This window comes from Penicillium canariense (genome assembly GCF_028826845.1).
Source record: "Penicillium canariense strain IBT 26290 chromosome Unknown utg000002l_segment0_segment0, whole genome shotgun sequence".
Classification (NCBI taxonomy): Eukaryota; Fungi; Ascomycota; class Eurotiomycetes; order Eurotiales; family Aspergillaceae; genus Penicillium; species Penicillium canariense.
In genome coordinates, this window is record NW_026622729.1 from 855,568 (window position 1) to 877,416 (window position 21,849).

A 21,849-nucleotide genomic window follows, 5' to 3' on the forward strand; every position below is an offset into this window, starting at 1 on the left:
AATGATTTGGCCGGCGTCTCCTGGGGCATATCTGGGGGGGGGGCAAACATATGGCACCTATTGGAGATGAGTTTGGCCAGCTTTGCAAATAAGTGGTCCACTGCACAGGTGTCAATCCCTTGATTGCTCGACCATGAGCCTTACATGGCTTATGGAGCTGCCGCTTCCGATTCTACGGCTAATGTTCTCCAATAATGCCTCACGAGGCAGGATCTAGAAAATCTTTGAAGCTTGGAGATATTTTTGAGAGCATCTATAATCCAAAAGCGCCCTACGGGGTAATGATATCAATGGTTCAAATAGCAAGCTGGTCAATAGCAGCACCGAAAACCCTGTAGTATGATTAGCCAAATATTCAAACCCCAATCGGACGCCTTATTTAGTAGGGTAACACATACACAAACGAGCCATTGGACGGCTTGCTAATAACCATAGCCTGCTCCAGCTTCTCCGGACTAATATCAGGGAACTTCTTGAGATAGTACTCGTTCTTCAAAGCAGTCGTAACAGCCTCGACCTTGCCCTGGGGCAGCATGTGCACAGTGCAGCCACCCCAGCCCGCGCCCGTCAACCGGCTACCCCAGGTACCCGCGCGGCGGGCAATGGCACAGATCTCATCGACCTCGGGAGCACTGCAGTCGTAGGCGGTGCGGCACGACTCCTGCGACTCGTTCAACAGCTGGCCGAGGTAGTGGATGCGCCTCTCATCGAGCTGGGACGCCTTTGCGAGGCACGCCTTGAAGTCCAACACCCGGCGCGCCTCCTTGTAGCAGTGCAGCGCACGCTGGCGCAGCAGGAACCGCTCCGCCTGCACGGGGAACGCAGACAGGAACTTCGACTCCAGCTCGGCGACGCTGATGTCCAGCAAGGCCGCCATCTCCTCGCGCGTGTAACCCTCGTCCTTGGTTAGCAGGTCCTGGACCGCCTGGATGACCGAGTCGATCTGGTACTCCAACGGATCGTGCAGACGCTCCTCCTTCGTCATCAGCTGTTCCTGGAAGTTTCGCAGGCTGTAGCCCAGCGAGCTGTTGTCTTTGGGCAGGGTCAAGTCGAAACCCTTGGCCAGGATCACAGCGGCCAAGGTGCACTCGGCCACGCGCAGGTTGTAGTGGCGCGGGGCGGTCTCGGCCTTGTTCGAGGTGACGAAACTTTGGGCCATGAGGAAAGTGATCTCGTCGGTGGCCTTGGGGATGGGGACATGTTCGGCCTGGAACCTGGGGAAGAATTGGGTGTAGAGCAGGAAGCCGCGTTTCGAGAAGATAGAGGCGGCCTGGTCCATGCTATCGAGGAAGAAGCATGTCTCGCGTTAGAATGTCCATCAACTGCAATTGTTCCAATTGTGTATACTTTGGGAAATACTCACCCACCAGAGTACACACCCACAGCCCGTTCAGAAACAACGGCAAGGTCCAACAAGTCCTGCTTCGACACATTGTGATTGTTGGCCTTCATAACGGCCAGGGCACTCGCACAAACGAACGCAGCACTGCTGGAAATACCACCACCGGGGGGAACGTTGCCGTCCACCAGGATCTCCATGCTAGCAGGAACCAGCGAGCCCGCATGCTCCTTGCGCAAGAACTTCAACGCGCCGAGCAAGCCGGCCTTAAAGTAGTTCACCCATTCGTGCTTCTTGGGATCGATCTCGATATCGGTGTTATTGGGCACGCTGAACTCGCGTGGGGGGAATTTCTCCGGTGCAACGTTGGCGATCTTTACGGTCGTGCCGGCAGGTCCGGCGGGGACCACCTTGACGGCCATGATCACGTCGACACTGACGGCGGTTGGGAGGACATCGTAGAGGGAGTAGTCGATGTGCTCGCCGATGATGTTGACGCGGCCGGGGCTGCGGGCTACGAAGTCGGGGCGGTGGTTGTACTGCTTGTTGAACTGGGAGATTAGGTTGGCCCAGCGCTGCTGGTGGCTCGAGGCAACCGACTTCACGGAGGCATCGTCGGTCGCGTAGACCTCCGCGATAGATTCTGTTTGCGGGACGAGCTCCTGCGGGGCAGACATGGCGGGGTACCTGAGTCTGCGGCTTTTGTCTCTTTTTGGCCGCGGGGAGAGAAAATGGCTGGAGGGAAGGGAGAGAGAAAGAGAATGAGGGTGGAAAGGTGTCAATGAAATTGCCTGGAAAATGATCAGAAAAGGAGTCAGTAGGCAGCGATGATGGCAGCCAAGCCTCAGTCCCAAGGCGATAGAACCCCGGGTAAATTAGCTAGCAGGGTGGTGGGGTCCGGAGATGGCCTCAAAGTTTCATCCCCGGTGTCCGTTTGCAGTGTAGTCTTTGCGGGGAGCTTCAGGCCCCAGCGGTCCCAGGGCCGGGGAAGGCTCACTATTGGCTATGAGGTATATCAGGTACGAGGAAAGAAGGTTTATTTCATATCGTTATCTCAAAACGTTCGGCTATCTTGTACCGAGTCTCCGCAAGTAGGGCCAGGAAGAAGAACCCGTGACCTGACAAGGCCATTCACGTATTTATAGACGAAACCAATTGGCAGGCATGCAAGGGAACCCGAGTCCAGTCCCCTAGGTATAACATTTAAATTCCCGGGAAGTTTCGTATAATGTCGTTTGTCGCAGAAGCAAGCCTGACCCTACGTTCGGGTCGAATTGCAAGGAACCTGCCCGGCTTCCGGTGCGAGACCCTCGGGATTCTCAAAGCGATGAGAAGCTCAGCAAAAAGAAGTTATTTTTCGGTTATTATTCTCCCCCCAAGATCGGGAGGGAGGTTGGGCGAGCCCCAGGGACCCGCTGCGGTCAGTGGTTGGATTTAAATTCGCGATGGAATCTCTGGGGTGGCGGGGTTGTAGAGAGGTGCATTGCGGAGATATCGCGGAAGTTGGACTCGTTTGGCCAATCGGATCTTCCCTCTTGGCTTTGCCCCAGACAAGTGTTGATGGCCTGAAAATTCAGACGACCACCCAGCACAATCACATGATGCGGAGCGATTCTCCGGAGAGTCACCTGATTCTCCCGAGTGCCGCCGGTGTCGGAGCGGCGGGGGATGGCTACTCCAATCAGCAGCGCCGAATTCTTGACTCAGAGCGGTCGGTCGGTTTGGGTTTAATGCGTTTTTCGTCTCCCCAGAGAGTTCACGGCAAGGGCCATTGGAACTTATTTTTCCCTTCCTCGACTTCATTTCCAAGTGCTCAAGTGCTGCTGGGCTGCTGTCGGTCAGGATGATACCTCTCAGACCGTCAAAGAGCGCTCTGCGCGCCATCCACCTCCAGAGGCAGTTTGCCTCTGGTCGTCGGCCCTTCTCGACCTCGTTCGTGGCGTCGGCTGCCTCGCCCCACCGCTCTTCTCCTCAGAAGCGTGCTCAGAGTACCGCGACGGCGAGCTCGTGAGTATTGTCACCCAATCTCTCTGACTTCGTTTCTCATCCGATCCAATAGTGACTCCAGGCCCGTGCCGAGCCCGGCTTTCAACCAAGAACCTCACCGCAATGAGATCTCGCCTCTGCAGAATCGCCAGCTCCCTGAGCTCGATGACTCGTAGGTCTTTCCTAATCTTTCGACGCATGACACCGGGGTGGCTGAGGCTAATGGATACCCAAAACATAGGATGGTTGGCATGAGCGGTGGTGAAATTTTCCATGAGATGATGCTTCGTCTCAATGTGAAGCAGATCTGTAAGTGATACGCTTTTTTGCCCTCGGTATATCTGTTTCGAGATCAACTCTTGGCTCATTCATGACGATCATAGTTGGTTATCCCGGTGGTGCTATCCTTCCCGTGTTCGATGCCATCTACAACTCAAAACACTTCGACTTCGTCCTCCCCAAGCACGAACAAGGTGCCGGTCACATGGCCCAGGGTTACGCTCGTGCGTCTGGCAAGCCCGGTGTGGTCCTCGTCACCTCGGGCCCTGGTGCGACCAATGTCGTCACCCCCATGCAGGATGCAATGTCCGACGGTACGCCCATGGTTGTCTTCTGCGGTCAGGTCCCGACCAGCGCCATCGGCACCGACTCCTTCCAAGAGGCCGACGTAATCGGTATCTCTCGTGCCTGCACCAAGTGGAACGTGATGGTCAAGTCCGTTGGTGAGCTGCCTCGTCGCATTCAGGAGGCCTTTGAGATCGCCACCAGCGGCCGCCCCGGTCCTGTCCTCGTCGATCTGCCTAAGGATGTCACCGCTGGTATCCTCCGCAACCCCATCCCTATGCAGAGCACCATTCCCTCCCTTCCTAGCGCTGCCACCGTGGCTGCCCGTGAGATGAGCCGAAGGCAGCTTAACAGCACCATTGGCCGCGTTGCTCGCCTTGTCAACATGGCTCAGAAGCCCATTCTCTACGTCGGCCAAGGTCTCCTTGCTCGCCCCGATGGCCCTAAGATCCTCAAGGAGTTTGCCGACAAGGCTAACATCCCCGTCACCACTACCCTCCAGGGTCTGGGTGGCTTTGATGAATTGGATCCTAAGGCTCTGCACATGCTCGGTATGCACGGTTCCGCTTACGCCAACATGGCCATGCAGGAGGCCGATCTGATCCTTGCTGTCGGTGCCCGTTTCGACGACCGTGTCACGCTCAGCATTCCCAAGTTCGCTCCCCAGGCGAAGGCCGCTGCTGCTGAGGGCCGGGGTGGTATCGTCCACTTCGAGATTATGCCCAAGAACATCAACAAGGTCGTTCAGGCCACCGAGGCCGTCGAGGGCGACTGTGCCGAGAACCTCCGTCTCCTCCTGCCCCAGGTCGATGCCGTTGCTGAGCGCCCAGAGTGGTTTGAGCAGATCAACGACTGGAAATCCCGCTTCCCTCTGTCCCTTTACGAGCGCCAGACCAGTGAAGGGACCATCAAGCCTCAGGCCGTCATTGAGAAGCTGAGTGAGCTCACCGCTCACATGAAGGATAAGACCATCATCACCACCGGTGTTGGCCAACATCAGATGTGGGCTGCTCAGCACTTCCGCTGGCGCCATCCCCGCACCATGATCACCTCCGGTGGTCTTGGTACCATGGGCTTTGGTCTGCCCTCCGCCATCGGTGCCAAGGTGGCCCGTCCCGACTGCCTTGTTATTGACATTGATGGCGACGCCTCCTTCAACATGACCCTGACTGAGCTCTCCACCGCTGCTCAGTTCAACATTGGTGTCAAGGTCCTTCTTCTGAACAACGAGGAGCAGGGCATGGTCACGCAATGGCAGAACCTGTTCTATGAGGACCGCTACTCTCATACCCACCAGCAGAACCCCGACTTCGTTCCTCTTGCCCGCGCCATGCGCGTCGCTGCCGAGCGCGTCTCCAATCCCTCTGAGGTCGAGGCTAAGCTGAAGTGGCTGATTGAGCAGCCCGGTCCTGCCCTGCTTGAGGTCATCACTGCCCGCAAGGTTCCTGTCCTGCCTATGGTGCCCTCTGGTCGGGGTCTCCACGAGTTCCTGGTCTACGATGAAGGTAAGTAGCTACTTCTCTTAATATTTCAATTCTGAGCTTGTGTACTAATTCTGCAAACAGCCAAGGAAATTGAGCGTAAAGAAATGATGAAGAAGCGCAACGCTCCCACTGAGGTCAACATGCGTGATTAAATGCGCTACACAGTGGCCGGCCAGCATCCTAGCCACACACACCAAGCCCATCCATCTTGACCGTCATTTATTTTTACCGTTGATATCCATGGCGTTTTCCTGGCGGGTCCACCAAAAGCGATTAGGAAAATCATCAGTTGAACTCGGACGACCTCCCTAGCACCCAAAAAAATGACGCCTTTCCCCCTGGCAGACCGACATGGCAAAAGTTCAGTTCGGCAATCTACTGACCCGGTTGCCATCTACTTTGTGGCGGGGGCATAAAGCTCCTCTTGCGATGGCATGCATAATTGTTGTTTCGTCGTATTTCCGGGTTTCTCCTGCTTCTACCCATGCCGTCTTTTTCTTTCATCCTGCGTGTATATAATGTTCATGTGTTTTGAGTCATAGTTCGAGATAGGGGATGTGCTCTGTCGGACACTATGTTACTGGAGCAGGTAGTCACTGAAGGCATTTGGAGGTTTTTACTGCCAATTTTTCCTGGATTTTTTATCCCTTTTACGGAGTATCCTCAAATAAAATTCACCCTTTCAGACTGAAAGTCATTAGTGTGCGTGCGGGGTGACCCATCAGTAGATGCCAGATCGGGGGCCTGAGCCAAATACTCTGTCTTCCTGCAAGAGAACGGAGGTCTTATATGCATATTTCTATGAGCGAAAGCACAATTGTTGACTTGTCAAAGCTCGGCTTCTTTCTTGCGATCTAACATTGAAGAGAATATAATATAATTACGCGGGATGGAGACAAGGCTTAATTCAAATTGGAGATGATTTTAATTGCTTTTGGGGATCTATAGACTTCGAGGCGAAGTCCTATCGGTCGGTACTCTCTATATCCACCTTGAATGATTGGTGAACAGAGATGTCTTTGCTGTCAAATAATGGATTGGCGCTGCCATTCTGGATGCTATGAAGCTGGTATGAATGCTGGCCTCTGTCCACCGGCTGAAATCGGTTTAAGCCCGACTCGTATGTTGTCTTCCCAGCACTGTATGGGTTTGATGAGAACAGCGACAGTCGCGGCAGGTATGTCGTGATCAATCGCTTGAGGCGCATTGCACAGGCGCAGACAATACCGAGATTGACCTCGACGATGGACCACACCCCTAATATGGCCTCCGTATAGGTCACATCGTCAGTCTTATCAAGAACAAGGACATAGGGTAGGCGGGCAATCGAACAAACGATGACGCTGTGGACCAAGTTAGCTCGAGTATAAACAGAAATACAAGGGGAAAAATTCTAGTGTCATCGTACCCGGATCCCAGCGCCAGAAGGCAGCCGACCGTGACTTTCTGCTTCTGCGAGAAATGCAGTGTGTGAACTGTGGGAAGCGGCAGGATTATGACGGCCAGATCTGATGCGATATTCAGGACCGCCTGGGCCAGGGCAACATTCTCCAGACATTTTGTGGTTCCTGTCTTGAGAGGGTTACATGGCCCTCCTGTGATGGCGCATAAAGTCAAAGTGTAGGCAAAAATTGCCACGCCGACAGATATCACAAAGTAGCGATAGACGAGCGAGGGATTGATTCGGATTAAGACAGCCAGGATGGCCATCTTCGTAATGGCCGGGCATACCAAATAGGTCAATGTATTAGGAAGCAAGGCCTGATCCGTGTCAGTGTTATAGTCCGGCATGTAGTAGAGTTGGTGTATCTTACCTTGTTAAACTCTAGGAGATCCGCTAAAGAGACATCCCACATGTGCTTTCCCCAGCCATGGTTCATTACTATCGCTGGGTCAGATCGAATGCTCAACTTCAAGATGACAGGGTAGCCTTACATTTAACCATGGTCACGAAATACACCACAGAGAGGCCATAGGAAATCGTGATTGTGACTATCAAATGCATGTAGTGTGAGTGTTCAGCCCTAGAGTATCGATCATGCAGACTTTGCGGCACACTAGACTTACCCAAGTCTAACTCGATGGATTTGATCAATTTGATGGCCTGGAAGTAGCGAAGACCAAGGAAAATTGTTGCGACAAGGAAGCTGACGCCGAAGGAAATGACCGTCCCTATTTGCAGCGAGTTATATGGTGAGTGGAAATGCGACGTCTGACCGGCAGGCGGTTGCATTCCTGGTGTTGTAGCCAGATCCATTGTGTTCATTGTGACCAATTCATCACCTGCGCACCCAGAGGGTGTGAATATGCGGATGCTTATAATCTGTAGTGTAGGGTATGGCTGCTCTATGTAACATTATATAGAGGTCTCCGCACTCGCAGCCTGACAATAACCTAAAACCGGTTGTTGAACCTGTCAAGTCAGGGGCATAATCCACACTGCACCCGTCTAGACTCCGGGCAATTGGTTCCGAGGTGGCGGGGAGAACATTGAGGCTTATGGGCTAGGCCCGAAAGAGCCTGTCAGAAAACCGTCGCCAGTAAGATTGGAAAATCTTGTGCTAGACCAAACAGAGTATAAACGGACCGACCAACCACACCCCCTTTCTCACAGCATCACAACCACGCTAAATCCTGGTCAATTTAGTGCTAGTTGACTCGTCATAGAAACTGGCCCCCGGGGTCTCGGCTGCACTAGTGCATCCTTCTCAACATGACTATCACTGCTGTATTCAGTGCAAGTGCGTACATAGGCCTTGAAATTGAAACAGCCATCTTTTAGCACCTTTTCTCGTAATGCCGGTATGCCGGTATACCGCTATGTTGTATTGTGGAGGCCTTCGCTGTTGGAACCCCCTGGAGTGAACTGTCTGACTTGATGCAGACTGTTAGACATACCTCTCAGTGTGCCCCTGGGACAGAAGCATATTGATTATTCGTCAGGGCAGAGTCATCGATATGGGAATGTTTTTTGGACGTAAGCCCCCCACGGGGTCAGCCTCGGGAGATGAAGTGGTGCCACTGCATTTTTTCGAGAATAGCCTGCTTGTACAGGGTAACAACATGGCTGCATCCCTTGTGTTTGACGCCGTGCTCGACCCCAAAAAGTTACAAGAGTCCCTCGAAGGCTTGGTGAAGCGGGAAGGGTGGCAAAGGTTGGGGGGTCGACTCAAGAAGAATGCAAGACTGGCCCAATTCGCATGACTCGAGGATGATCTACGCATGCTGACACTGCTAGAACACCAAATAGTCCTCAGGCAAGATCGAATGGCATATTCCAACGGAGTTTACCGCCGAACGGCCCGCCATCTCCTTCGCCCATATCGACCATGGCATGCCTGCCGCTGAGCACCCCGCAGCCTCCAAAATCCCTAGCCCCACGACGCGCCCAGCCATAGTTGGCGACCCGGACGACCTGGAAGACCTGGCGTGGGGAGCCGAGTACAAGCCGGGTGGAATCAATGACTATCTTGACGCGGATATTCCGGTCTTGGGGCTGCGGGTCAACTCTTTCACCGACAAAACCATCGTGGTTCTGCAGTGGCAGCATGTTGCTTTCGATGCGCTTGGCTTGCAATACGTTGTGGAAGGCTGGAGTGCGATGCTCTGGGGCAAGACAACCGAGATTCCGACTCCGTGCAAGATCGACTCAGACCCATTCGACTCTCTTGCACGGGGCTCGCGTCCCCAGACCGAAGAGCATGTACTATCGGAGAAGAGGGTTGGACTTGGAGGCATGCTTAGGTGGGGACTGGGGTACGGTATTGATATGTTGATCCGTTCCAAGGAGAACCGTATGGTTTGTGTGCCAGAATCGCATTGGCGACCGCAGTTGGAGAAGGCCTTGCAGGAGCTTCGAGCCCTGGCGGTCGAGAAGGGCGAAGATCCATCCAAGGTTTTTTTGACTGAGAATGACATCTTGACGGCCTGGATCCTGCGTTGTGTTGTTGGTGAGATGGGGATGAGCCCCAGTCGAACGGTAGCTTCGGGCCCTTGTAATCTCGCTTAGCTGGCAGACTCGCTGACTCGTCTTCTCTTCCAGGTTGCAGCATCTATCGCAATGTCGCTGCGAAAGGCCTTCGAGGGTGACCTAATTCCTTCCTCCGCCAAGCACCCTTACGTTGGAAATGCCTTCGGCTGGGCCAACGTGCTGGTGAGCGCCGGGGATGTTACCTCCAAGCCGCTGAGTTGGCTCGCGCAGCAGGTTCGGCGTGCAATAAATGAGCAAGGCACGCGTGCTCAACATGAAGCATACTACGCTATGGTTCGTGCGTCTGGAATGGGGTTACCCATTGTCATCCTCGGAGACGGCGGTATGGCCCAAGTTGGCTTCTCCAATTGGAATCGGGCTGGCCTTTTCGACTTGGACTTTGCCCCTGCTCGGAAAGAACCCAAAGACAATAGCATACCGTGCCGACCTTCATATATCCAAGAGAATCACGGTCCTATCAAACCGGCAGATGGCTTCTTCATCCTGGGCAAGGACGAGAGAGGAAATTACTGGACCTCGGCGTGTAAAGTGAAAGGCCAGTGGGATAAGTTCGAGGAGCAACTGAGCAAGGACTTTGAGGTCTAATAATGAGTTAATGGTGATCATTCCCAATGGCCAATAATCAATGTCCATCTGAAAACACTCTTTACCATCCTGTATTCTGCCAGTGGAGCTTCTTGAGCTGGGCGGCATGCTGCAGGGTGCATACGAGTATGGAAGTATGAGGTTGGTGCTCAAGATGCCAGTAGACCGACATTCATTTCCATGTCGACTGTGAACGCCTTCGTGCGATATTTGTGTCACCGTGCTGTTGACGGATACCAGTCACTAAAATGAATTTATTCAAGATCACTATCAGCTCCTACGTCCATATAAGACAGGAACCTCTAATTCCAGAAGGAGAAAGTCTCAAATCCTAGCAACCGGTCCTAATTTTGTCAGGGATGCGATACAACAAATACGTAAGCAATAGACTTGATCTAGAGGCTCCTGTCGACTGGAAAGATCGGGCTCAGAAGGTCCGTGATTCACTGAAAGAGCTGAAGAGCAAACTGGGAGATATTTACGTGAATAATCTCGACCTTGAGGATCGCAATTAGACTACGGATGGTAGATCGCGTAGACTTGCGTAGTACGGCGCTGTAACGCGCTGATAGTATGTAAGGAAGGTCGTTCAACCGATCCTTAGTTTCGTGGTAATCGGATCACTCACTCTCCCATGAAGCATCGTCGAATACCAGTCCCGTGCGGAGTGCGGATTCTACCAGGTATATTAACCTACAATCAAAGCGAACCACTTGAAACGCTCTGTCATTCTTGATTACCCATATGGCGCCCCTGCGGGTAACTCACGGATATAGCTGGGTGAAGCGAGCTACGCGTAGCCTGTGACAGTTTGAAAGTTACTACGGTGAATGCGAAACTGCGCGGCGCGTGCTTTGTCGGCCAAGGCGCGTTTCTGCATGAAGTCGGCTATGCATTTGGCGCTGACTATACGACGGGAATAATGGCGAGAGGGTATAGCAAAAGCTAGGCTATGAATTTTGTTAAACATAATACAGACGACTCTAGAAAGAATGAGTCGAAGTGGGACTTGCAAGACACGCTCTAAGTTCAAATTATTACCGCACTTCGCTCTCCCTAGTGATCATCCCGTGACCAAGGAATTTAAGCAGGCCAACGTAAGAGTTGAGGCTTCTATTGGAAGAAACGACGAGTTAGAACCCGATGATAAGAACGAGGGCCTCAGAATTTACTGTGCTGCAGGACTTACGCAAGTGAAGATCCAGAGTGGCGAGAACGATCCTACTATTCACCACTTTATGGACGATTCCAAATTGTCCCCTTGCGCCGAGTTTCAGATCTTCGACATCCGCGAGAAGTCGGAAAGGATTATGACGGAAATACCAGGACATGACCGATGTGAATGATTCTCTTGGTTGATTTGTCTGTACAGTACACAACTTAGGCAATCTATAGGAACGGGTGGCATAAAGCAATCTTTCTTGTGATGGTTGGGGCTAGTAAACAGAATATTTCCAGAAGCGCCTATCACAAAATGTAATATTGATTCGCTGGTTATGGAGCAGGACCTATTGCGGCGCAATCAGTTGTAGCTAGTTTACCAGAGTGAATCTTCATTTTGAGAATGCCAGTGCTTCCTCGATGGGATAATAGGGGCTATTCAGAGATGTAGAGTGGCACGTAGATAAAGTTAGCGGGTTGCAGTTCTTATGAGGTTGCTTCTGCGGACTGGACCTCTAACTATGCTCAGAATATTTACGTACGCAGCAATCACTGATCAGGTCAGAGGCGTGCTCAGATCTTCGCGGGAGGGAGCACAAAGCCGCGAGGGCTAAGCGCTAAAGGGAAAGGAAGGCCAAGGAACAGATGAAATCTGGTAGGGACGTATTTGCGGGATGGCCGCAGAAGCGCGGCGTTCAGTGACGTTTCGGGGAATGTGCCCCCATGGTGTCACCACCCAATGAGCTTATCCTCTTATCCTCTGGCGCGGCACTCGAACCAACTCACGAACTCACCCTCCCTCACCCCCTCCCCTTGACCTCACAACCATCCAGGCTCTCCACGGTCTATGAATTGTTCTTGCGAGCGCCTGTGGTCAAAGAGCCCCAAGCTCGATTAATTGCTCTGCAGCGCAGCTGTTTACCGCCTGCTCTCATCCTCAGCTCCCCTCACTCCTTCCACAATGGCGAGCCCACCGCCGGTCACCGAGGACCAGACCCGCCTCCTCGAGGAGGCATTGGGGGTGGTGAGGCAACAGTCGGCTTTGATGCGCAAATGCCTTGAGACTCCTGGCAAGCTCATGGATGCGCTCAAATGCGGGTAAGCTTGTCTAGCTTTTTCCCCCCAGGCAGCAACCCCGGACCGTCTGCGCAACAGAACCGCGTGCTAATTGCTCAACTGGAAACGTACTGCTACAGATCGACTCTTGTCTCCGAATTGCGAACCCCTAGCCTGGGTCCCAAGCAGTATTATGAGTTGTACATGGCTGTTTTCGATGCCTTGCGACACTTGTCCGTCTACCTTAAGGAGAACCACCCAGTCAACCACCTGGCCGACCTGTACGAGCTGGTCCAATATGCCGGAAACATCGTTCCCCGTTTGTACCTCATGATTACCGTCGGCACCGTTTACATGTCGGTAGAGGATGCGCCAGTCAAGGAGATCATGAAGGATATGATGGAGATGAGCCGTGGCATTCAGCACCCGATCCGTGGCCTTTTCCTACGATACTATCTATCTGGCCAAGCACGAGATTACCTACCGTCAGGAACCGGCGATGGCCCCGAGGGCAACCTCCAAGATTCGATCAATTTCGTTTTGACCAATTTCGTGGAAATGAACAAGCTTTGGGTTCGGCTGCAGCACCAGGGTCCCTCCAGAGAGCGGGACCGACGGATACAGGAGAGGCGTGAGCTTGAGCTTCTCGTTGGCAGCAATGTCGTTCGACTGAGCCAGTTGGTCGATCTTGAAGGATACAAATCTGGCATCCTGCAGGCACTTCTGGAGCAGGTGGTACAGTGTCGAGATGTACTGGCGCAAGAATATCTCCTGGAAGGTAGGATGCTCGTCCAAATTACTCACTCTGTCCGGATATTGACTCAGTCAACAGTGATCACAAAGGTTTTCCCGGATGAATTCCACCTACATACGCTGGACCTTCTGTTGTCCGCTATTGCCCGACTCAACCCGCACGTCGATCTGAAGAAAATCGTCATCGGATTAATGGACCGCCTGTCGACTTATGCGACAAGGGACAACGAGTCAACGGCTGAGCCAGAGGCGCGTAAACAAAATGAAGAAGAAGCTGTAACTCGGCTGTTGGCGAAGCTCGAGCTGGATAAGAAGGAAAAGAAGCATGTAGCTTCAGAAGCGGCCGTGCCAAACGTGACTCAGGAGAATGGCACAGAAGAGTCCCCCAAGACCGAAGACTCCCCCGAAACGGAACAGAGCGAGAGTCAACAACAGGCTACGAACGGAGACGATGCCAAACCAGCCATTCCAGGAGAAGTCAAGCTATACGATATCTTCTATGATCAGGTAGTTAATCTGATCAAGACGCGCGCATTGCCCATCCAAGATACTATGGCACTCCTGGTATCTCTCGTCAATCTGGCCCTGAACATCTACCCCGATGAACTGCACTATGTTGATCAGGTCCTCGACTTTGCCACTGAAAAAACCGCTGAATATACCGATCACGCTGACCTGCATTCGGCACCTACTCAACAGCATATCCTTCATCTTCTCAGTTCCCCTCTTCGCTCCTATGTTTCGATCTTCACAGCCTTGGCTTTGCCACACTATCTGCCTCTTCTGACATCACAGTCATACCCCACCCGGAGGGCAATCGCAGGCGAGATTGTTCGGAGTCTCCTCAAGAATAGGACCCTGATCACAACTACAGAAAACCTTGATCGTGTGTTGCAGGTTGCCAGGGTTCTGATCAAGGAGGGTCTGCAGCAGTCAGCTGGGTACCCAGGAGCACCATCTCAGCGGCGCGGGGGTGAGACAGATGAAACAATTGAGGAGCAAGGGTGGCTCGCGAGATTGGTTCATCTGATACAGGCACCCGATAATGACACTCAACTGAAGGTAACCTTAGCACTTGGTTCAGGCTTCAGGATCTCAAGCTAACATACCTCCTAGCTTCTTCAAGCAACTCGGAAAGCATACAGCGATGGCAATGAGCGCATCCGGTACACCACTCCCGCCCTTGTCACGGCCTCAATTCGCTTGGCTCGTAAACTAAAGTCGCGCGAGCATTACGAAGACAACTGGCAGACGCAATCGTCCGCTCTTTATCGCTTTTTGCACCAGTGCGTCAATAACTTGTACCAACGGGTAAATCCTGGGTGTGCAGACTTGGCACTCCGGCTGTTTGTGATGTGCGGTGAAGTTGCAGACCAGACAGGTTTCGAGGAGGTCAGCTACGAATTCTTCGCACAAGCATTTACCATCTACGAAGACGCGATCAGCGACTCTCGGGCGCAGTTCCAGGCTGTGTGCATCATTGCAGGGGCCCTGCACGGAACCCGTGGGTTCTCTAAAGAGAACTACGATACACTGATCACTAAGGCCGCTCTCCATGGAAGTAAGCTTCTCAAGAAGCCCGACCAGTGCCGCGCAGTGTACCTTGCAAGCCATCTCTGGTGGGTAGTCGAGAATCCCCAGCGCGAGGAAGAGGATCCCAAGAATGTAAGCAGCATCCCGTCACCTCCACCTATGCTCTATTTTTAACATGGTCACGAATCTGAACAGCTCTATCGCGATGGAAAACGAGTTCTCGAATGCCTCCAGCGTGCCCTCCGTGTTGCGGATGCCTGTATGGATACAGCCGTTTCGGTGGAGCTCTTCGTCGAAATTCTCAACCGCTACGTCTACTACTTTGACCAGCAAAACGAAACCGTCACTACTAAGTACCTCAACGGGCTGATCGAGCTTATTCACTCCAACCTGCAGACCAGTGAGGACGAACCCAACCCTAGCCTCGACGGCCCCAAGCGCCATTTCGAGCGCACTCTGCAGTACATCAGGTCCCGGGACTATGAAGGCGTTGTGACTGAGCGGCAGTAAATGCAATATGCGAATGAAAGGTCCTTGAATTGCTTGGCCGGGATATCATTCAAGATCTTGGATATAGATTGAAACCTTTCCTCAAGTGAGGATCTGGTTTGTGTATGCGATGTGGGCATAGGATTCTGGAATCCTGAATTTTCCTTGGTCTTATCCTTACCTTTCCTTTCCTCCCTTTCTGTCCTTGTTCTCCCCTGGAAGCCGGGTCCTCTTTTTTCCCTTTTTTTGTTTCAGAGTATATGTACCTATACACAGGATAATGTCTGCCGGGTAAGGCTTTCCTGTCTGGGCTGCCGCCGCTTTTATGAGGGTGATCAGGCTCAGGCTCAGTGAGTAAATGTTAGCACGGGCTGATGCTCGGTGATCTCGTCAGTCCAGTTATGGGATCACTCAGTGACCAATCATGGATACTTACTGATCGCTCGGTGGTTAATCAGTGATCGCTTAGTGATCACTCAGTCATTACGTACTCACCAACACTCATTATCTAGTTAGCAAGCTATCTTTATTTCTTTTAGCCTATATTAGACTATACCCAAAAAGGATATTCCCTATAGGGCCATCTATCCTGTGATAACTAGCGCGTTGATAGTACTTATAAGGCCCCCCCTTCTGTTACGAATTTGAATGTCTTCCCCCGGATGAGGCTATTCCCACCCCGGGAAGGTCATGTGGCTTGGCATTTGATGTGTTGTGCTTGACCGCTACTCTTCACGTGAAGATACATATACCTAGACTTGAAATGTCCAAGGACAATCTAACTGAAGATTGTCACGGTAGCAGTATATATACCAGGGATTGGGACGACAAGAGGGTTGCTTGGTCCTCCTTTTCCTCTTCAACGCAACTGGGTTAAAGGAGGCATTGTATAGTAGCTTACGCCATCGAACGCGACAGACTTTTCCTGGTTTCTCAAGGCCTATGGGTCTCTTGTTTCTCTTTCTCTCTAGATCGTAGACGGACTACCAATGTAGCTACTACTTCTTAACCCAGAGGATCCGACACCCCGTTATTCTTCTTCCACAGAAACCCATCTAATCGCAACAAGTTACTCTCGACCTTATCTACTAAGCTAAGAGCATTTAGATTACCGACAGACAGCTACTTAAGCTACAGCTTTCGGAAGGGTGCGGCTCAACATATACACGACAGCGGGATCCTTAATAACCATATCCCAAGTACTTGGGAGATAGACCTTGGAGATATCTCATGCACGAGAATCCATCTGCTCTCCCGTATAAGTAACCATACAAGATGTATGTCTGTATTGTCACACTTGGCCTTCCAAATTGAGCCTGTCATTTTCCTCAGCTGCTTAGCAGAATATCAATCAATGTATACTTCGAGGCTACAAGGTGGCGCATTTTCCATTGTCACAGACCAAGGAGTCAGAGCAATCATCGTCAGTAGCACAAGAAGCACCTGAGAGAAAAATCAACCAGTCAGTCAAATACATTGATTTAATGATTCTTCCAGAGGGATCTCCAGGATCATATGACATACTAGCACAATGTCCAGCCCAGGAGCAAACCCGACCACAGATTCCGCTGTTGCAGACCAGAGAATCCGAGCAATCGTTTTCAGTGGAGCAGGAAGCACCTGAAAGATACAAGTCAGACAAACCTATCTATTATTCATATGGAATGCGGATTTTGGTAGAGAAAAAGGGGGGGGTTGTTTAAAAACCTTCGCAGTGGCCAGTCCATGAGCAGGTAGTCGTACTAGTCGCGCTGGGGGTGGTTGTGGGGGTATGGGTGTGTTTGGGTTTCTTGACTGGGGTTGTCGTGCTCATGCGGGAGGTAGTCTTCATGGTGGTGGCTCTGGTATTGGTGTGTTTGGTATGTTTAGTGTGTTTGGGTTTACTGGCAGTGGTTGTCGTGCCCGCGTGGGAGGTCGTCGTCATGGTGGTCGATTTGCTGGAGCTCGTAGAAACTGAGCCCGCCCCGTGGTCCACGTTAATAGCAAAGAAATGCACCTCTGACGCAGAACTACCCTGGTTATAGTTCCCGGCCTTGAAGTAGCTGTCGGGGTTGTCCAACGAGTAGGTGGAGAGTTTTTGCGCCGCGCCACCATTGATGCTCACGCTCAGGACCCCTCCCTCATAGGCAATCTCATAGGTGAACTTGGTGCCGACAGGAACCTTGCCGATAGTAGTCATGACCTCGTTACCACCGCTTCGAGTTTGTTCCACGCCCATGGTCAGAACGCCTGCTTGGCTGTAGTACAGTTCACAGATGGGTTTGCTGGAAATTGTGTCATCAATGTGCACTTGTCCAATCACAGTGCCGTGCGTGCTGTCGTCTGGTGTGGGCACCACTAGGGTGGCACTCAGACGGTTCACTGGGTTCAGTGGGCTCCAACTCGCTTTAGACCCGGTATCAGATGCGAGTTCGCGCAGCTCCGTGCGGCAGTGGAGGCTTCCAGGGGTGGTCACACATCCGCAGGATGATGAAGAGCCGCACACCTTCATGACAAGAGCACCGTCGCTGCTCTCGGTGTAGAAGAGGGAGCTGTCCTCGTAGCCACTGCACCCTTGCAAAGCTTTTGAGGAGATGGTGTCAGGAGAGTGTGTACTACCAGTCGGCAGCTGGAGGTTCCAGTACTCCAGATTGAAGTTTCCGCCTGGAGCACACTTTGGGTCGAGCTGAGCAAGGGTGGTGGTGCCTTGGAGTATAACGAGGAATAGAACTGAAGTTATCATCTTGGATGTCATTGTTGAGATTGAGAAATCTTGGATTGCAAATGATGATTCGCGCAGATTGAATATCAGTTCGTGGCTGTCACAGCAAGGATGGAAAAGGAATTTCAGCAGTCAGAGAATGCTTGTGAGCGTTTCGTGATAGTGTTCTTCTCGTTCATTTCAATTGCAGAATTCCGACGAAATTATGTGTGGATATCCATGAAGATGTGTATAGGGGTTGCTGGTGTGCTTCGCGGACTACTCACGCAGGGGTGACAACGGCCTGTCGTTCGCTGAATCCCACAAGAATTGTAACCCACGTGTAGGATTTTGATTTTATTCTGAAACCAGCCCCCATCAGGTATGAGGGCATCATCGCTAGTTCTGGGTACGGGGCACTCCGTACTTGAGCCAGGATTGCTATCTTGTGGGGGCCGTTGCCACTCCGTAATTAAGCCAGGATTGCTAGTTTGTGGGGGCCGTTACTACTCCGTAATTAAGCCAGGATTGCTAGTTTGTGGGGGCCGCGAGATGATATGATACTGACCTTATTGATAGTTTTGGTGTTTGGGGGGGGGGTTGGGTTTTGTTGCTGAAAACATGAAGCAGATTAAGGCCATTCCAGGAACCAGGAACTAACTCCGAGGGAAGGTAGCCACCAGGTCTGAGGATCGCGCGGTCCAGAGCTGAAGAAGGGACTCCGATTGACTTTTTCCCTCGCCAAGTCAACACTGGGTGTTTGAGCATGTAATGAGTTCCGAAACTCCAGCCCGGATCAAATGGCCTTCGTAGTGGCTTAATCATGTAAGGGCATGTTTACAGAAGATATGGTTACCACTGATGTACAAAAGCCTTCGCACAAGCAGCTGCTGTAGCCGCAGCATAGTCCTGCCATAGCTTATTCTTATGGATATCTGCATAATCGCAGATTCCCTTGATGATCACACAGGAAATGGCATCCCAGGCTCCAGCCCCTTCCATCTCGAACGCAATACCACCAGCTTCTTTGCTAAACGGCTTTTTGAGGGCATCCTATCCGCCACAGCGAGTGACTTGCTCAGGCAGGAGTGGGAAAACCAAGTCTTCCGGTTCAATCTCTGGTCCACGAATAACTTTATCTTCGCTCCGACAAGAGCCTCCATGGACTGGAGACTGCGGCATGCGCCCCTCTTAGAGTCCGCCATGGTAGATTTGCTGGATGATTTGCGAAGCACCCTGATTAGTATCGGCCCTCGAATACTCCCTTGATGCCCGCTAACCCATTTCATAGAAATTGGTGCCACCATGAAAAATGTGGTAAGCCAGGAAGAGGAGGCCCGCTCACTTGATGAGGTGCTGGAGGGCCTTTTCAGGCTATCCCGTGCCATCCGCCGCTCTGGAATCCTCCGCCGGTTCGTGAAAGTAGCGTCGTATGTGGAATATGACGAGAATAGCGTCAACCTTACGGACGAGTTTCGAAAAGGGGCTGAGAGGATTGTGGAGTTTCGCCTTCAACATTCTATGGCCAGCCTAGCTCTTCAGAGACGGATAGTGGATTCCATTTGTCTGCGCCAGCAACACTTCGCGTATCTGCGAGCTAAGTGGGAGAAGAGCAAACGGATAAGAGAGGAAACCAACCCATCTTGCTCGATATTCCCCAGGTCAACCTTAGGAGCAACATTCAGTGTGACAGGATCAATCCCCCCGGGGGCAAGTCACAGCAAAAAGAACCAAGCCGCAAAACTTCCATTGCCGGTTTCGTCGATGCTAACAGCAATAACCGCACAGTATGACCGGATAAGAAAAGTGCACTCCGTGGAGTCGGAACATATGACACGACAGGAGGAGGTAACATTCGAAGAAGACGATATTCCCCCAGCACCAAAGATACCATCGCAGTCTGTCGAGTATGAGTGTCCGTTCTGCTTCTTAGTCTGCTCTTCGGAGGACTTTAGCGGCGTTAAATGGAAGTAAGGATCCCCAGCTCTATGAAGAGGAAAAAATAGCAAACTAAAATCAATAGGAAGCACATCATTCAGGATCTAATGCCCTACATCTGCGTTTTAGAGCCTTGTCCGGAGCCGAACTCCCTTTTTGAATCAGGAAAAGATTGGATTGATCATATGAGAAATCAACACGTTGTCGGTGGTTGGACATGTATGGATGGGAGTCATGAAACGACCTTTTTCTTTGACACCGATTCTACTTTCAAGGACCACATGCATCAGTACCATGGCGGTCAATTCCATGATGGAGACCTAGACGACCTGGCAGCGGCATGTTACCAGCGACTTCCCGTGAATACCTTGATCACAGAGTGCCCGTTGTGTCCGAAAGGAGTGAGTCGGGATTTGGGTTCAGGAGAAACGATCAATCACGTTGCTGCGCACCTGCTTTCCCTGGCACAGATCACTATTGCGGGACATATGGATGGCGATGGAGGCCAGTCAGAAGCCGCCTATCCAGAAGGAACATCGCGCGGCGGTCTTTCCCCAGGTGCAAGTGAAGGATCGATTGCAAAGCGCTTACGTGCTGAATTCCCTGAAATACAGGATGATGATGCGCCTGGATGGGGAGCAGAACAAGCTTATAACGAGTATGCATCTCAATCCTTACCTGAAGAAATCCCGGATGTGGATGAGGATTTTTGTCGTGAAGCCGGGCGGTTGGTGCGAGAAACACTGCACCTTTCGCCCTCCACTCTACAGCAACTGGTGATATACCCGTGTCTAAGCGTCGGGTAGGCGAAGCAAGCGGTCGCAATATTGAGTATGTCGTGACATCCCAAAAAATGACTCTATTGTCTAACAGCAGTACAGGGATAGTGACAGAGCAGAAGAAAGTCAGATGGGGGAAGCTATAACAGTAGAGAAGGGGCCGGGCGAGGAAAACGCCCCGATGGATCGAACAGAACCTTCCAGGGCTGCCTTTCACAACTACCTTCGTGCATTTTACCCCTTCCATCCGAGGGGAGATGTCTCCCAAACTACAGTGATTTTGCCATTGCATCAAGGCGACATCATCTTTGTGCATTCTATTCATACCAATGGCTGGGCCGACGGAACGCTACTCGAAACTGGCGCCCGTGGCTGGCTACCCACCAACTACTGCGACACATACGACCAGCTGCCAATGCGTCGTCTCTTAGACGCATTGTCTGGTTTTTGGGATATCACTCACGGCGGCTTGGAATCTCTGGGTAACTTTGGCAACCAGGATCGCGTGCAAGCACAAGGATTGATTGATGGAGTCCGCTTCCTCTTGGTAGGTTTTGTACTGAGACCATTGAACAAGCAACGACTGACCATCTACAACAGGAAAAATCCGAATGTCTCACTCGAGATTCCCCCCTCTTGAAGGCCCATGACAGTCTCCGGAGGATCCGCAAAGCTCTACTGGCTGATCTCTCATCCTTGGTCCAGACTACCAAGAAATTCCACGAGATTGCTAGTGGTCAACCCATGGACGACGAAGTGGAGTACCTGATTGACAAAATGCTGCTCAAAGCATTCCAAACTGTCACTCGAGGCGTCCGGTTTCTCGATGTCTGGAGCGCGGAAGTTGGTCTAAACCGGACAATCACGGAACTGGAGCCACCGCAAATAGCCCTGAACGACATTCCTCTAACATCAGGATCGGAAGCCTCCCCCATGCTTTTCAACCCCATCTACCATTGATCAATTGGAATACTGCCGGAAACTCTACATAGAGTAAAAAGGGCCAAAAGCATAAGATTCAATTCCCACTGTTCTTGCATCGCCAGTACCGACCGTAGTATGGTCAGCACTAAACAGATATATCTTTTGTTCTGGAAAATAAATTAATAGGTTATATAAGTGGCACACGACTACCTCTTAAGTAGATATTTAAGCGAGAGTTATGCTAGTGCGGATATCCATGGCTATCCTCATTGAGGATATGGTATATGACCCCATATCCAATAGAGAGGATATGCCGCAGTCTACTACTACCCAAGTAGGTACTGATTATATAGGTAGTACTCTAATTATAGAGGAAAGGAAGGACTCTAATCTAAAGCTCTTTCTCCGCGCAGAGTTAGTTATTCTATATATATTACTTAGTAACTTAATAATACTACAAAGGCTGACTACCCTCTCTACTCCTTCTTCTAGGGAGCCTAGTAGAGGATGATATGGAAATCTACGAGGAGATGGCATTCACGGCCACGTAGTCGCCAGTCTGTCTCAGACCAGGCAGAAAGCAAAAG

General features: G+C 51.6%; 7 protein-coding genes across 7 annotated transcripts; 4 read left to right on the plus strand and 3 right to left on the minus strand.

The window, feature by feature from the left end:
- Positions 1–295: 295 nt before the first annotated feature.
- Positions 296–2,016, minus strand: N7482_003518 (uncharacterized protein; the record flags this gene model as incomplete). Its single annotated transcript, XM_056685643.1, has 3 exons — positions 296–332; positions 399–1,280; positions 1,364–2,016. The coding sequence occupies 3 exons, from the start codon at positions 2,014–2,016 to the stop codon at positions 296–298; spliced, it is 1,572 nt and encodes a 523-aa protein (XP_056544385.1).
- A 1,166-nt stretch (positions 2,017–3,182) lies between these two features.
- On the plus strand, positions 3,183–5,525 carry N7482_003519 (acetolactate synthase catalytic subunit; the record flags this gene model as incomplete). The annotated part of the gene is made up of 5 exons (XM_056685644.1): positions 3,183–3,346; positions 3,399–3,497; positions 3,567–3,634; positions 3,709–5,394; positions 5,455–5,525. The coding sequence occupies 5 exons, from the start codon at positions 3,183–3,185 to the stop codon at positions 5,523–5,525; spliced, it is 2,088 nt and encodes a 695-aa protein (XP_056544386.1).
- Positions 5,526–6,337: 812 nt separating this feature from the next.
- On the minus strand, positions 6,338–7,639 carry N7482_003520 (uncharacterized protein; the record flags this gene model as incomplete). Its single annotated transcript, XM_056685645.1, has 5 exons — positions 6,338–6,716; positions 6,782–7,134; positions 7,188–7,255; positions 7,309–7,365; positions 7,441–7,639. The coding sequence occupies 5 exons, from the start codon at positions 7,637–7,639 to the stop codon at positions 6,338–6,340; spliced, it is 1,056 nt and encodes a 351-aa protein (XP_056544387.1).
- A 692-nt stretch (positions 7,640–8,331) lies between these two features.
- N7482_003521 (Transferase) lies at positions 8,332–9,949 on the plus strand (the record flags this gene model as incomplete). Its single annotated transcript, XM_056685646.1, has 3 exons — positions 8,332–8,536; positions 8,631–9,352; positions 9,416–9,949. 3 exons carry the CDS (start codon positions 8,332–8,334, stop codon positions 9,947–9,949), a joined length of 1,461 nt encoding a protein of 486 aa, XP_056544388.1.
- Positions 9,950–12,071: 2,122 nt separating this feature from the next.
- Positions 12,072–14,962, plus strand: N7482_003522 (vacuolar protein sorting-associated protein 35; the record flags this gene model as incomplete). The annotated part of the gene is made up of 5 exons (XM_056685647.1): positions 12,072–12,208; positions 12,307–12,944; positions 12,999–13,981; positions 14,036–14,584; positions 14,648–14,962. 5 exons carry the CDS (start codon positions 12,072–12,074, stop codon positions 14,960–14,962), a joined length of 2,622 nt encoding a protein of 873 aa, XP_056544389.1.
- A 1,806-nt stretch (positions 14,963–16,768) lies between these two features.
- On the minus strand, positions 16,769–17,675 carry N7482_003523 (polysaccharide lyase family 7 protein; the record flags this gene model as incomplete). The annotated part of the gene is made up of 2 exons (XM_056685648.1): positions 16,769–16,782; positions 16,826–17,675. 2 exons carry the CDS (start codon positions 17,673–17,675, stop codon positions 16,769–16,771), a joined length of 864 nt encoding a protein of 287 aa, XP_056544390.1.
- A 2,165-nt stretch (positions 17,676–19,840) lies between these two features.
- On the plus strand, positions 19,841–21,298 carry N7482_003524 (uncharacterized protein; the record flags this gene model as incomplete). Its single annotated transcript, XM_056685649.1, has 3 exons — positions 19,841–20,361; positions 20,591–20,885; positions 20,981–21,298. 3 exons carry the CDS (start codon positions 19,841–19,843, stop codon positions 21,296–21,298), a joined length of 1,134 nt encoding a protein of 377 aa, XP_056544391.1.
- Between the last annotated feature and the right edge of the window lie 551 nt (positions 21,299–21,849).